This window comes from Agelaius tricolor, unplaced genomic scaffold (genome assembly GCF_023055355.1).
Source record: "Agelaius tricolor isolate 1412-34295 unplaced genomic scaffold, bAgeTri1.0.p SCAF_7, whole genome shotgun sequence".
In the NCBI taxonomy this organism is placed as follows: Eukaryota; Metazoa; Chordata; class Aves; order Passeriformes; family Icteridae; genus Agelaius; species Agelaius tricolor.
In genome coordinates, this window is record NW_027269267.1 from 21,488,418 (window position 1) to 21,505,277 (window position 16,860).

The following is a 16,860-nucleotide window of genomic DNA, read 5'->3' on the forward strand; positions in this document are numbered from 1 at the left end:
TCTGTGAGCTTTGACCTCAGCCCTCTGGCATTCCATTTCCCCACACTCAGAAAGGCATTGCCTCACTATATTTGTGTGCTTCACTTCGGGGAAATGTACAAGATTCTTGCTTGATCTTTATATAGAAATATTATAAATTGGTGTCCTGGTTTTTTGTTGAAGTGGAGCAGACAGAGGATAGCAAAGGAGAGATTTAATAAAACGAAACTAATTTAAATTGAGGAATACCTAATAGATTTTAATTTGTACTTCTCTCTGTAACTTTTTCATTTTCATTTGGGTAGTAGTAACTTTATGGTTACCTTAAGAAAGAATTTAGTTAAGTTTGGTAGTTTAATTTAAAACAAACAAAGAAAACAAACAATCTTATCAGATTCAGCAAAGGGCTGAGAAAGTAAAACTTGGCCATAAAGCAAGTCAGTGTTAACTGAAGCTGCATATAAGGCAAAATGTTCAAGTTTATATATTACTCCTGGCAATTATTGAAACCTGAATCTTTCCCTCTTTCTCTCAAGTTAATAATCAAGTAGTTAATAATTTGCCACTTCCTTATTATTGGACTCTTTAGTTTCATTTAGGTGTAATATTGAATTAAATACAGCTTTTTTTGTTGGTTATAATCTGATCCTTCTAATTAGATCAGATACATTTGCAAGTGTGCAATGAAAAGTGCAGTTTGAATGAACATTTCTTTCTTTTCAACTGAAAATATCTGTAAGTAATGTCAACCCTGCTAAATGATGATAAATTTATACCAAACAAAATGCTTGATGAAGGACATCCAATTGCAATTGCTTGTTGGAAGCAAGGCACTTAGCACCAAGGGAATTGCTGACAGAAAATTCTGCTCTTGCAATGTTTTCCTAAGCCTTCACCATTCACTGTTGGGAACAGGAAAGTGGGCAAGACAGATCTTTAATCTGACCACAGTGTTCATATATAGCATACCAGAGGGCTATATTTACTTTGATGTAGTAACCACATGTGGCACTCTGTGTGTTACATTCAATGCTGTCCTTGGATTTTGTGCATGTTCAAACACTGCATGAATATAAAGACTGTGAAGTATTGGAGAGAACTACTGGTAGACACTGTGACTGTTTAAAAAATCATTGTGTTAACATTTCCTGTTCTTTGGGATATAAATACGGTTCATTTCCTCATTACTCTTCAGAAAATTTACAGACATTTCCCTATGAAAACATATTTATTTTTTTGGTTACTTTCTAAATTTGACTGAATTTCAAATGAGTGATTTTTCAACCATTATGGACAGTTAATTCTTTATATTTATTTCATTTAGGTAAGAAATGGAAATAAGATCATTTGGAATAAAGATACTATTATTTTCTGAATTACACCAAGTTTAGTACAGCCATTATACAGCCCTGTAGTTAACTAAATAGTTTCCTGATTGTTCTGTGTATTGCAGAGGAACGGACACCTGCTGGGAAACCACAGAAAGGACTGGTAGATCCTTACCCAGCCTTTCAAAGAAGGAAAACCACTCGTTTTCTTAAAATTGGAACTCCCTTCTATCAGGACAATCAACTTCAGGTCAAAGTTTACTGGAAGAAGACAGGTTTGTCAAATTTTGCTTTACTATTTTCTCCTAAGGAGGACTCTTCCCGTCCATCTCAGAGTTGTAGAACATTATCACAATATTATAAGTAATTAATAGTTGAATCCTACACCCATCCTTTCATCCCTTCATCTTCACATTGGAGGGAAACATTGCCTCTCCTCTTTGTGCTATGTCTGTGTATATGTCTTACAGGAGGAAATGACATAGGTCAGCTATCCAAAAATTATAGTCAGTCATGCTGGGACACTGAATCTTCACAGAGCTGAGACAAATTTTATTTTGGTAGGAATTACCTTTGTAAAGTTTTAAATTGCAGAATTTGACATTACCCACAAAAGTTCTGAGGAACATATGAATGTTTAGCTTTATGCCAAACTTTATCAGTCACCTTGATTTAGAACAGAATGGATAGTTGGTCACAGCTAGAAAACATTTTGAAGTTGGTTTTCTTCTAGGCTGCATCCTTCTGGTTTTCAGAAAAGTCTTAACAACAATTTTATGGTTTAGTTCTCCAGTCAGTCAAAAGGAAAATGACACAAATTTATAGTGTCTATTCATATTCAGAAATCAAAAAAGGGATTTTCCTTTCTTGTCGTCCAAGAGCATATAGGCTGCTCCAGTTCAGCCATAAAGGCTCATATGCTGTTATTTCAAAATGTGCTCACACTGTTCATTTTTTAACTTGGATCAATCTACATGTGTAGCAATACCACTAAATTAAATCCATTCAGTTCTTGTGCTTGAAATCAAGGGCTACAAAGTGGATAGTTATGTTGTCATCTTGAATTTTTCAAAGAATTTCAGAAATATTTAAGTGCTTTTGGGTTTAGATGTGTGTGGCAGCACCCTGAAAGAGGACAGGCTTTATAAATGTTCAATTATGCTATGTAACACAGGAGTATGTCACACTGGATATTGTGGATTGTGAGATGTGTCCTTTGCTTCTTATCCTTTGCCTGCCTTTTCAAATGGTTACCTTCCAGGCCCTGCTGTGCCAATTACTTTCAAATCCATCCTTATTCCTCCCTAAAACCTGCAAGCTTTGTTTCAGCTGAGTACGTGCACATTTTGCATATTTGTCCCTGTCTTGGCTATGCTAGTTTTTTTTTTCTTCCTTTCCCCATTTTATTTCATTTTTGGGTTGCTTCATGGAAAGCTGGAACAATTTAAAGTTTAAATAAAAGTTGAGTCAATTTTAATCAGGAATGTTCAGTTTACAAAAAAAATGTGGTTTTTGTTACCCAAAGTGAGATTTATATATTCTGAGCTTTGTCAGGACTGATCACCTTGAACTTTAGCCTCTGCAAGTGAGATTTCAACTCATTGTCCAAGCTTCTTTTATTGCTAGAAAAGAAAAGCAGGTGACTTCTGTAGCACTTCATCCCCCACAGCAGCAGAATTGCTCTCTGGAGATGCCTCTCTTCTTTACTGAGAACAGAGGGGAGCCTAGACAGCTCATTTGTAGAAAGCTTAGAGATGCCTCATGTCTCTCTGTGAGCTGAGGTTCTATTCTTGGCAGTCTGTGCTGAAAAAAATGAGGGGCAGGATTCAAAGATGAGGAGACAATGATGTCTCCCACAGGCATCAGACAGGGTTGTGCAACTCACAGTCTGCAGATTCAGCCCAGTGGAACAATCAATCCTGCTGCAGCTGTTTTCCTGCCAGCCTGCTGCCAGAAGAAAGAGCATGTGTCCTGTGACCAGAATGCCAGCACCCCTACTGACATTCACCTTGTGGATAGTTTGCCAAAGTTAGTTATACTTAATGGAGAGAAAATCCTGGGCAGAACAGCAATAATCTTGTTCCAACACAGATATCTTGAACTAGGTGGCCACAATTTATAATGGTATTATAGTTATTGAACTTGGAGGCATTGCACCATAGAAACCTAAATGTTTCCATCTAAATCTGGAGCAGAATCTTACTGTCTGCTACATACCTGGAGGTAATATTTGTATTAAAGGCTATAAATGTCTATAAAAAGAAATAATGCAGTCAGCATCCTTATAGTGACTCAAAGTTTGGAAATAAGAGAATTTCAAAGTGGTGTAATTTCCAGAATTGGAGAATGTCATAGACAGCTATGTCACAGACCTGTCAAAAATGGCATGGATTTTCATGCTGTTGCCCTGTGCCAGGGGTGTACTAGCTGAGTTACTGAGTTGCTGAGTGTACAGTAACTCATCTTGTGTAGAGCTGTGTGCATCCAGTGGCATAAGGGGACACCCAGAAACCCATTTTGGCTCTGGGCAGGGGGCAAATTCTGTGAGGTGCACTGGGGTGTTTAGGTACATGCCCCAGCCCTGCAGTGGAAGATGCCTTCCTTTTTCCTGCAGAATAAGCAGCGATAGCAAAGGTGTGTGAAGAGAGGCAGAATATGGCAGTTCATCACTCTTACCTTCCTTTTTGTCTTTTTTAAAAAGAAAATATCAGTGTTCTTAGTGACAGCACAGGCAGTAACTCAGCAGGAACATTGCCTTGTGTGGAACTGAAATATAGGAGCCAGCAGCTTTTATAAGCTCTTGCAAGGGTTTGGAGATTATGCAGTGCATGGATGAGGTACTGTAAATTTGCTAGTAACAATTTACTGCAGAGCAGGTCTGTGTGGCTGTGCAAGGAACACAGCAGGAAAATCACATTGTCTTCATGAAAAACAGCAGTTACTGAGACAGCTGTGCTGGGAACTGAACCCATGCATCTTTCACCTTTATGAACTGCACTAGATTGTGTTTAGGGAGTTGTAGGAGGTAGTAGAGTGCAGCAAGTATAATAGGAAATGCTGAGAGAGACCTTACCTGAGCCTGCTCAGTGGCATGGCATCTATTTTTATTGCAGGTAAGCAATTAGAGTTCAAATAGCTCCTGACAAAAAATTGATGTGTTTGTCTCCTACATAGTGGGTGAACATTTAAGTCTCTGTTGTTTGCACTGATGTTCTCATTTTTGTGTAGTTTGCTATTAAAAATCAACACCTTTTTTGGTGGAGAAACACAACCATTCTATAGTCCTAAATTAGAATGTATAACTTTAAAACAGAAAAATTAAGAGGCCAGCATGAAACATGTGAAATAAGTAGGTTGATAAGCATAAGATTTGCCATGATAAAAAAATAATTAAAGAAATAAATGTCTCAAGATTAAACACGTTGGGCATTTGTAAATTGATCAAATTTTAATTGGTTGTAGTAGTCTTTGCTTTGTCTTGTATAGTTTTCAAGTATTTTTGGACTTTCTGTGTTAGACTTCATAACATGAACAGGAGATGGTTGCAGAGATGATGAAATAAAAAAATGTTATTTAGATTTTGGATGGGGTTTTTATTAATATGAAGATTTAAACCAGTATATTATCACAGAATTACAGAATGTCTGGGTTTTGAAGAGACCTCTGGAGATGATCTAGTCCAACCTCTCTGCTAAAGTCCGTTCACTTGGAGTAGATTGCACAGGATCACGTCCAGGCAGGTTTCAAGTATCTCCAGAGAAAGAGACTCCACAACCCTTTTGGGCATCCTGTTACACTGTTTTGTCACCATCACTTAGATGAACTTAGATTTACTCTGTTTCAGTTTTTGCACATTGTCCCTTGTCCTGCCACTGGGCACCGCTGAAAAGACTGTGGCCCCATCTTCTTGATACCCATCCTTAAGACACTTGTAAGCATTGATAAGATTCCTTCTCAGTCTCCCTTCTCTAGGCTGAATGGGCCCAGCTACCTCAGCCTTTCTTCATGAGAGGCTCCAGTCCCTCAGTCATCTTTGTTGCCCTCCACTGGACCAGCTCCAGGAGTTCCCTATCTCTCCTGTGCTGAGGATCCCAGAGCTGGACACTCCAGATGTGCCCTCACCAGGGCTGAGCAGAGGGCAGGATCACGTTCCTGCTGGCAATGCTCTCCCTAATGCCCCCCAGGATCCCACTGGCCTTCTTGGCCCCCAGCACCCACTGCTGGCTCATGGACAGATGGTTGTCCACCAGCACCCCCAGGTCCTGCTCCACAGAGCTGCTTTCCAGCAGGTCACTCCCAGCCTGTCCTGGCACAGGGGGCTGTTCTTCCCCAGGTGTAGGACCCTGCCTTTGCTGAAATCTACAGAACTTTGTTCAACCTTACAGTTGCCCTTGTTATGTTGAAATAGTTTCTTTTAGCTGTAATGAAAACTTTAATAGCTGCTATAACAGCAGTCTTTCTCTTAGTAAAAACAGTTATTACTTTTCTATATTAATAACTTCTCAGTTTTTTATTGTATTCCTAATTCAGTGGTCATACTATTCTGTGCAGACCAGAGATTTTCTAAAATTTTTTAAAATTTCCTCCTAAACTAAGATGGTTGTCTAGAAGAGTTTTTTTACTGTGTCTCAACACTGTAGCCTCACAGGATACCACAGATTACAGAAACAGAAGGAAAGACCTGTGTGGATCACTTATACCATTTAAAGAAACACAAACAAGGTTATTTTAGATGATTTCTTTATTTTTATTCGTCCCATTTTTGCTGAGAAGCTATTTTGCTTTTGAATTTGAATCATTTTACTCAGTCTAAGGAGCTAAATATAGGTCAGAGTCATAGAAGAGTTTAAATGGGCAGGAGGGACTTCTGGAGGGCAGCTGGTGCAACCATCTGCTCAAAGTCAAACTAACTGTGAAGTTAAATCAAGTTATTCAGTTCTGTCTGTAAGGCCCTGGAACAGATATTGTCACTGTTTTTTCAATTCATCCTCCATCAATACAAGCCTGCAGAGGCCATCCAGGTTTATTGCAATGTGCAGGATTTACAGAAGGTGTGGTGATGTCTCTTGAATATTCAAAGATAGTTCCACTGAGGATGTTTTCCTCAGTGAACTTTGCAGATGAGCCTCTGGGAAGGCAGTGAAAAGACCACAGTGATGCCATCAGGGCTGAAGCTCTCAGTTTTATATCATCCTTCTGAACAGAATTCATCAGACCTCTGTCCTGTGCAACAACTGCATCAGAGGGAGGGTTGCAAACTATTATTAAACTAAACTATTGCTGAGTTTGTTATACAGCAAAGGAGTGACTGCATATCAGTACTCAGAAACTGAACACAGTGTTTGAATAAAAGTCCAAGTAAGGGGATTGATTTCCATATATATGCATCATAATGTGCCACAATTTGGTAAGAAGGAAAGACTTATCTGGGCCTGTTCTTCAAGTGTCATTTCTTAAGTCCCATTAACTTTAGTAAGCATAAGGCATGAATGGAATGTAGAATCTGGACTTTACATTAAAATAAAGCTCTTTCTGAAATAATCTTTCAGTTTGCATGCTTTGGTATGATGACAATAATCACTTCAGGATGTATGCTAGCAAAAATACCTCCACACTTCAAGCAGTACAAGGTACTTAGCAAGTGCACATGATGTTGCTAGACAGAGTCATCCAAAAGCATGTTATATATGAATACAATAGCTTATTTTTGAAGGAAAAAATGTCTTTTCCTTGCTGCCTTTCACTTAGGCCTGGGATTAGAGAAACAGTGCATTCCTTAAGCAGCATGAATCCCCCTTTTGTAAATGAAAAGTAGAATGTGTTCCATGGCCAGATATTTTGGCCATCTTGATGTGTGAAATTAGAAATCACAAGTAGTGGGATCAAATTAAACAAATCACTTTTAACTCCTTGGTGCTGAGGTCACAGAGTACCATCTGTTACCAAAAATGGATGCACTCTGAAACCCCTGTTTAAAGGGATTAGATACTGGGGATGATTAAGAACCTCAGTGTATTGTGCAGTAGTCAAGACTGAAAGTGTGAAAATAAAAAATGCTGAAGTTTTCTCTGTTTTTCTGTGGTTGGGCAACTAGAGAGCTGAGTATTGGACTCAGCTGAAAATCCTTCAAGTTGCTGCAAATCTGTGTATGAAAATAAAATTTTGTCCAGACAGAAGGAAAAAAATCCCACCTTTTATGAACTCTCTGCATCAATTTTCATCACTTGCTGCAATAATCATAATGCACTAAAATATCAGAATGTCATTGCTTTCCAAAGCGCTTGTCACAACAATATTTTCTAAGTCGTTACTCTGCCTTTGCTACCATTTTCTCAGTGCCTGTTATTTGAGTGTAATACAACTCTCCTTGCTCAGGTAAAGCTTTAGCTTCCTTTTCTTTGAATTAAGTCTATGTGCATTTACTTCCCCCTGTTTAAATTAAACATTTTAAGTACTTCTAGATATTCAAAATCAATATATCTGCCTCTTGGTTTTGCTTAAAAAGACAAATATTTAAAATGCATTAAGACTTGGCTTCAGGCTTCTTTCTTTGTGTTTCTGTAAATGCTAAAGCAGAAGAAAAAAGAATACTTAAGGCAGGAAGAGGCAGAAAATCTACCATTGTCTGATAAATCAACCAAACAAGAATAATGAATTAAATTACAGAAAAGAATAAAATACAAGGCATGGCAAAGCAAACAGAGAGCTAACACAAATGCTTTTAAGCCCAGATCTTAGGAAAACAAAATTAACTTTCACTTAGTTTAGGGACATAAATGAAGTGACTGTGTGCGCTGACTCTTTGTTTGTAATAAGGTATTTCATATGGCAGGTTTTGAAGTGAAAGCTTTCCCATTGATAACACATGTCAAATGGTCCTTTCTCATGGCACTAGGGCCATTGAAAGTAAAGAAATCCTTCAGATGCAGTTGGAGTTTCCAGCTCCTACTGTAAAGAATTCTGCAGTACTTGCTGAACACTAAAGCCTTATTTATTTTGGTACTAGCTGTTGCATTGGGCAGATTAGTGTTTGAGCAGCTATTCTAATTATTGATATTGTAGCAGTAAAATACTTGTACTTCAAGATATCGCTATGGTCCAGATGGTTCTTTCAACAAAATGACCTGGCTGTTAATTATAGTGAAGTATAAACTAATATATTGCCCTCAGACTTCCAGGAGAATACAGGGACTTTGTCTCAGCAGTGGTTGATTGTGTGGGTATGCATAATGTGCATTAGTTCTTAGGGATTTAATTAGTAAAGCTGGCTCTAAGCACAGAACTCTTCAACTAAATCACCTCTTTAGAAATGCACTGGTAGATATTAGAGAATTTGCTTTTCCATATGTGCCACTCCTGACTCAGATGTCTGTATCTTATGGCTTCCACAGCATTGAGCCTGGGGAGATAGGTAGTGCTGTAAGCTTTATTTATCATGGGAAATTATTCTGGAGTTAAAAGAACATCCTGTCAGAAGTATCTGTGTGGTTCCTACCCCTCCCTAACTTTGCCTTTCTCCTTTACTTTGTCCTAATGTAGTTTCAGGAAAAAAATCTCTCTGCCTTTTTTAAAAGGATGTAAAGGGTAACATCTGACCATCTCCAGTTCTGCTTGCTTTACTTTATGAAGTGCCTATAGGACCCTGGTTTCTGTCCAAATGTGAAATACTTACAATACTTAAAATGTTACTGGTGGGAGTCATAAAAAACATCAACCACAAATAACAGAATTTGGTAGAGCAGATGGTTTTCAAATTCTCAAATAGTCTGCAATTGATTAGTGGGGCCAGTTAAAAAGTTTTAAAATTACATTTAGAATGATGGCAACCTCAGTGGCATCTCCCCTGAAAATGGGACAATATTGGAAAGTCTTTTCAAAGGGACAGTTCAGTGCATTTCTTCATGATTTCACAGGCAGAACAGAAAACCATTACTTGTTGCCTTGTACTTGCTTCCAAACCTCCAGACCTTTCTGGGTAGGGTGGTTAAAGCTCTTGGTATGAGAGATTTAGAAGCAAGTTTGTCCAACTGCTAGTCTCAGAAATGTAATTGGAATTGATTCAAAGTCTGCCAGGAAATCAAATAATCACAAGTCAAATCAGAACTACACACTGTGTTCCCAGAGCACAGACACTGATTTTACTTAACAGGCACCCGCTGATGTTTGCTGAAGGCTGTACTGGACTGGTTTGTACATTTTTACAATTTTTAAATTATTGCTTAATTTTAAAATTTATGTAGTGTGAGCTGTGCACAAGTCCTCAGTATGACCTGAATCATAATCCAGAACATCTTTAGTCACTGTGAAAGTGCTTTTAATTTGACTTAATTTATGCATTTAAAAGAAGTCTTATTTTTATTCTTAAATTTAGTAACTGGTAGAAACTGAAGCCTGATTTCTTTTGAACTTACATTAAAAGTTTAAATAGAAATGTAATTGCAAATTACCTGGTTCATGAGTTCAATCCAAAGATAGACCATATTAGCTGAAATGCATACCTACAGTCAGATTGCAGATACACTTTCAAGGTTCCGTTGCAAAATCATTTATCAAGACTTAATCCACTTGAAGGCACGGAAGAAATTAACTGGCCAACTAATTAATAAACTCTCGCCTGATTTTTAATTCTCCAGGAAAAAATGCCTTTTCAAAATGCATTTTCGGCATCTTTATGTGCCTTCAATATGTCTATGTCTGACTAGTACAGTTTTCTCAAATTCTAATTACTTCCTGAGTATTAACACAGCATATAAAGCTAATTATTTCAACAACAAACACAGTACTATATATATATCTATATATATATATATATGCATACATATATAGTATCACTAAACTTGGCAATGGCAATGTCTGATGTGAGGCAATCTCAGTAACTGAGGGGTAAAATGGCAAACTTTTTACAATCCAAATATGGAATCACAGAATATTCTGGGTAGGAAGAGACCCAGAAGGATCATTGAGTCCAACTCTTGAGTGAATGGCCCTTATGGGGATCAGACCCACAACCTTGGCACTGTTAGCACCATGCTCTGACCAGCTGAGCCTTCCTCTCCTTTCCCCAAACTGTATCACTAGGTCAGATTAAGTCAAAGCTCTGTCTCACAGGTTTATACTCTCATACCTGGAGCAATCCTACTATTCCTACTGTAGGTAAAAGGTACTGAGGTTCACCAGTTTGCAGGATGCTTCTCATGAGCTGTGGGCTAATAACTGCTCATGAGTGCTCTCTTAGCCTGCCTAAATTCTGGATGAAGCAGATGAAGCATTGATCTTATGATCCAGGGGAGGTTAACCTGTCAGCAGGGAGTCATCATGCTTATGGTGAAGGTGGTTTAAACTAATGAGTGTCCTCTTGTAAACTGGGTCAATTTTCCTCCATGAGCATCTTTTAAATGTATTTTTAATTAGCTGGTTTATAAGGTGGCCATAAAACCAGTCGCATAAACACTACAAATTGGAGAAGGAAACTGGACTATTTGAAGGAATAGCTGGAGTTGGAGGGAAAGAAACAAAAACAAAGGGTTTCTGAAATGATAATTTAATTTTTAAGATGACCCATATATACAGCTGCTGATGATAATGAGTTGTTAATATCAGTTTCTTTTGCTCCTGGGACCATAAACTAGATGCAAAAATATCCATAGTAGTCTAGACCAAAGATCCTACACAACAGGTGTTCTGTCCTTGGCAGTGGCCAAAAGCAAATCCAGAGTGTAACCATATTTCTGCATATAATTGTCCCAGCTTCAGACAACTTCAAGTTAGTCAAAATTCCTGAGCCCACTGTTATTTCACTGTATTTATTCACTTCTCATGCATTTATCTTCACAATAATATCCAGTGTCCTATGAGGGTCACCAAGTTTCAGGGTGTCTGAAACATCCTGAACAATGGAGTTCCTGAGTTTTAAGTGCTCATTCTATGCAGAAACACTTTTCTTTTTTTTGTCTTGAAGCCAACTCTTCCACATTAATATGAATCCTAATTCTTGCTCTGTTTACCTTGTCTGTATGCACATGATTTTATAGATATTTAACCTGGTTTTGCTGTGTTCTATTTCTCGTAGATACATGAATCTTAAACTGCAGATGTAGAAACTGCAAATTAATGCCATAAATTTTTTGAATACCAGTTCAGCAAAGCAACATCCTGGTATGATGTTCCACAATGCGTATCAGGAGAGTCCAGTTTTGGAACTCCATGGATCACTGCATGCAAACCTACCCATGTATGGCTTTTGCATGAGGTCTGAAAGAGAAGGGAATAGCTGGTCCGTCACTGCCTCTCTTCCCACTGTGGAATTAGGGGCAAAATGAGTCTGTACTTTGGCTCTGGAATCAGGAGAGATTCCAAGATTACTTACCCTCAATATAGTGAACTTACCCTCACAGTCTGCTTGTCTAAATTATTGTCCACATTTTTCAAAGTTACACAGAAGGCTAAAGTTAATGGTAAAGTACCTGGTGACATTTTCAGTGTATGTATAACCTTGGTGAGCCTTGGACCTGTTTGTTTGGGTTTTTTTCTTTTCCATTAAATTCAGGTCTGGTATGCTTAGCTAGCTTTGAAAATCTAGCTATGAGGGAATAATGTAGAAAGCCTCTATTCAGGCTACAAGCAGCTATTGTGAGACTTGGAGCTTACAAGAGGCAAATTTCCTTGTAATGGAAAACCAGAATGAGATACTGTTGAACTTGCTTTGTATAGGATGTTGTGTGTGGGAAAATAAGTAAGGGTAGAGGTAATCCGGCTTAGAGATGATCCCAGGCTTAAATCCCTCAATATAAACATCTTCAAACCTTGAGGCTTCCTAGGTCTAGATATGGACAAAAATACTGTGTCTCAGGCCTGTCTTTAAATTACACAGTAATTGTTAATATCATTTTTGGAAAAGCTTACTATTCTATTATACAAAGAATGTGTTCTGTAGAAAGAAAGTTTGTTTTAAATGGCATAATGTGAGAAACAAAATATTTGTAATTTAATCGAAACTGCTTATATTCCATGTTAAAGCAGGAAACAGTATAGTTTGTCTTGCTAAGAATTGTTTGTTGAGTGAAGTTTAAATGTCAGCTGAAGGTTTTGGTATTATTTTTAAACATACTGCTTGAATAGGTGATTATTAAAAAGCTTTTTTTTCTCAAGAGGTGTCATGAGTACTGTGAATTTCATAACCAAACAAAACTTTGGATTTTCTTTTTTTTACACCATTGGGTGAATCAATGCAGAGAAAGCAAAAAACACAGAGCTGTTATAATTTAATTTTTTTCAAGAGAAGTTACCTAAAACGCCTGTGACAAAACAAGTGGTTTTTACAAGGAAAAGGGGAGTGCAGAGAGACTTGCAATACATTAGCACATCAATGCAGCATTTTAACATTAGTTGGAGGTAAATTGTGTTTACCTCATTTTGCATTTGCTAAAGTACCATGAGTAAAATAGTACTTCTTATTATATTATTTCTTCTTGTCCTATCATTTGATTCAGATTGCAAATGTTGGACACCATGAATCAGAGTAATACAATGGCTCATGAACCAGTATATGAAGTAATGAATAAGTGTTATGATCTAGTACTGACTGAGATCATATTTTGCTTCTCTGCAGTACACTGAGATATCTCTTCCCAAACTGGTCTTCCATCATGCTGTTATTTAAATGTAAAAAATACAATGTGAATCACTTCACACTAATCATGTCTTCAAAACTGAAGGAACTAGTAGTAAATAACACTGCTTCATTTGTTCACTTGGATTTTGACCATATTTCAGCCTTCCCTGCATATTTTTCAGCACCTCTCCAGCAAATGAATTTCATGAGAAAAAGCATTGATGGAAAACTGCATATATTAGTTGTCTGTGTAGACATGGAAAACAATATTTGTCCAATAAACAGATGAACATGAGGCTGAGAGAGCAGCAGACATTTCATCACATTCATCTCAAATATTTCCTTTCTAGTTTGTGGTGTGGAAATGCAGGCAAGTGCTGCTGCAGGGCAGACACTGCTGCTCATCCTTCTGCTGGAGTGGTGGGTTGGAATAAGGGCTGGGTTGTAATAGATGCCCATCTGTAAAGAGGTTTACAGGGAGGAGAAAGAGCAGGAACATTTCTTCAGGAAGGCTTTGATTTGTACAAGTGTTTGAGCACTTCAGAGTTGATGATATCTTTTGATTTATGCAAGGCATCATTAATTTCACCATTTACCATTGCTACAGCTTTGCCATTCAATACAGTGAGGTAAATATTTTTTCCTGGATGGTTCTGACACAGGATTTATACAGAACTTTGAAAAATCACACTATGACTTTACAGTAGAATCAATTAATCAAGCTTGTAGATACTGACACATGTACTTCATGTGCCCTGAGCAGATTCTGCCCCGTGTTGTGATATTAAATATAAAATATTTTCCCCTTGCTCTAGCCTATTTTTAGAGCAGTAATGATGCAGGACACATAATCCAGAAGGGAAATTACTTAATTTTTTTATATTTCCTTCTTCCTGTGAGTCTAAGACCATCAAAGACATGTTCAAGACCATCTTTAAACCATAGTTTTGATGGTCATTAGTGTCTTGTTCTTGCTAGGTTCTAAACTTTCTGGCCTGATCCTTTAGCTACCCTTAACTATTGAAGTTAACACAACTGTTCATATGCCCAAGTGCTTTGTTGAATAATGGCCCCTGTGCTCAGAAGCTTGTAAGAACAATCCCACCAAAGAAAAACAGAAAACGTGTGGCCAGTCACAAAAAATCATTGTGGTTTGCTAGATGAAATATCAAATCTAACAAAATATAATAAAGTTTTAGCTGCACACAGAACAAATTATTTCAATAATTTTCTTACTCAATAGGTTCAGAGATATTTCATCCTCCTTATGGCATTCTGTTTGAATAAATTTGAATGAAGACAACAGGTTTACATATGGCTCATTATCTTCCAAGCTTTGATAACAACTCCTTTTGACATACAGTTAGCATATTAATTATGTGTATATATTTTGGAGGGAGTCCGTTTGTAGCAGTATTGTGACAAAAAATACAGAACTTTTTTTTTTTAAATGAAATACTTATATCAAAGCTGCTAGTTATTTGTATTAAATTACTGATTTTATGCTAGCAGGTAAAGGTTTTCATATGTCTTATTTTATAATATTTACTTTCATACCTTATTTTATTCTAATGGGAAAATCTATCAGACACTGCATGTTAATTATTTTCAATCCTGTCATGACACAGAAATTGACTTGATGTTACCATGTTTATTGATGCCAGATATTTTTATTGTAATTAAACCTTAATTTGAGCTGCTGTTGCTGAACAATTCTGCTGTGAAACCTTGTTTTCCAGCAAATCCCATTTGATTTTCCTTCTAATAACTTTTTGTAATTTGGTTGCCTGCATAATAGTGCTGTCACAGCTGGTATTAATTGGCATTTTTGTAACAAATAGCAGAGACCCACATCAGAATAACATGCAAGAGCTGAAATACTTTTACAACACACGCTGTTATTGATACTTGACAGGGGTGGAGCAGAGATAAGGAGCCATGCAGTACTTTGCCTAAAGACCTCAAGCAAACCAGTGGCAGAACTCTCCCCAGTTCCTGACACAGTCTGCTGCAATTTTCTTGCTGTGGATCACAGGATACAAAGAAATAAATAAAATCTCTGTTTATCTGGTTTTCTGGGGTAGCTCCATATTGATGGCGTTGGGCTGCATGAGCAAATTTCACTGCTGAAATGCCCCTCCTCTGCCAGTTTTTCAGCTACAAAGCTTCAAATCCTTATGAGAGTCAATTTGGCACCCTCCTGGAACAGTAACTGCAATATAAAGGAGAAAAAGTATTTGAGGCAGAGAAAGTAGCAGTCTGCAATAGAATGGTAAAAAAAAAGAAACCACATTAGATGAAATTATTCATATGACTGGCAGCAGTGTATTTGTAATAAACAAACATGGAAGAGGTTGAAAAAGATGAGAAAAAGAAAAAAAAACCCTTTAAAATGTAGTTTATTTTAAATAAACTGTAGAACCATTTAAAGTAGAAGTTCCATTTAGGAGAACTTGCAGAATTACCTGAAATTTTGTTGGATTATTTTTCTGAATGATACTCAGAGCTTTAAATTCTGTGGGGAGGTGATTTAGTATTCCTAGTAACTATTGTGCAGCCTTGGCTTAGGCTATGTTGAGGTCTATCAATTTAAGATGCTTAAATTTTGCATATGAACCTGAAGTTTTTCAAGTGGCAAACACATGTAGTTGGCATTGGCATTAGTAGAATTCTGAGCTGTTTTTACAGCTTGAAGATATAGAATAAATGCACATTTTCCATCCAGAAAAATCAGGAGTTTATTTGTTTTTATTAAAATTGAACTAAAGCATGTAAATTAGGGAGGGGGAGAAAGCACAAAAATCTGATGAAGAACATCTTTGCAAACACTATTGATAGAGAGCTTAGTGGAGATACTCATGTGAAAATAAAGGCAGTTTGAGGTAAATTTAAAAAAGCCCCATGCTTTGGAGCATTCTCTGATCCATACATTTCTTATTAGAGATGTCAGATTTCTGTCCAACAAAGTTAGCTGCATACCCTTGTTGAGCAAAAGAGCTAAGAGTGCACGGGATTTTAAGAACATGATCATGTGGCGTCTGTACAGCCATTTTTCTTAAGTCTAGAAAGTCAATTTATCCTTCAGAAAATCTACTTTAAAAATCACAGTCAAAGTAATTAACATCAACTATTAATTTATTTGAAAAGATTAGTTATGTGCATTTGTCTTACAGACCTAAAAACCTTTAGCTTGGGCATCTGGAGATAGTTTCCATGTCAGTATCATTAAGAGGTTTTTAAAGCAATTGTCCTCGATTGCCCTTTTTTTTTTTTTTCTTTATATAAATTTAAAATAAAGTAATTATTTGAATAAGCTGTCAGCTGTTTGTACTTAAGTGGCTATTTTGTTGACTAATTTCACAATCTTAGAGCTGCTGAAATGAGTGCTAGCACTTACTGTGTCCTTCAGGTTCACTGTTTCTATACAAATATTTTGAGTTCTGGGAAATGCAAATGCTTGCTGTTTGTGCAAGCATCACTATTTCTAGTATCAAATGATAGACATTCTAACCATGAGAACAATGAAGTTAAAAAGCTCTCTAAAGACTCATAATTGAAAATTTAGAATCAAGAAAACTCCAGATATTCAGAAGGAGGTTGATACTGTGACGTCTGAAATACCAGGGAGGCAGATGGAAGCAGTCTGGCAATTTCTTGACAGTGTTTTGTACTTATTATAGCGGGAATGGCTGAGTTTTCTGGTAAAACTCTCCAAAATCAGTCCCATTAGGTAATGAATATTCTGTTAATATTAGCTACTCAAATGGCTTTTTGGGAAAAGATGTGGCTGTGGGCTCAGTGTGTGAACCTTAGCTGAGCTTGATCCAGAACCCTTGGCTCTGGAGGCAGTGGCTGACATTCAGCTGGATGCAGCTTGAGCTCATCCAGTACCCATCCCTCAGTGTGCACTGGACAGCTAAACCCAAAAATCTAAGTGAAATT

At 37.2% G+C, this 16,860-nt stretch overlaps 1 protein-coding gene across 1 annotated transcript in view; it reads left to right on the forward strand.

Moving 5' to 3' along the window:
• The window catches only part of ANOS1 (anosmin 1), a 131,573-nt gene that overhangs the window by 101,184 nt on the left and 13,529 nt on the right, over positions 1-16,860 (forward strand). Inside the window, exon 9 of the mRNA XM_071430572.1 lies at positions 1,433-1,582. Coding sequence (XP_071286673.1) covers positions 1,433-1,582 — 150 coding nt within the window. The remainder of the gene's footprint in view (positions 1-1,432; positions 1,583-16,860) is intronic.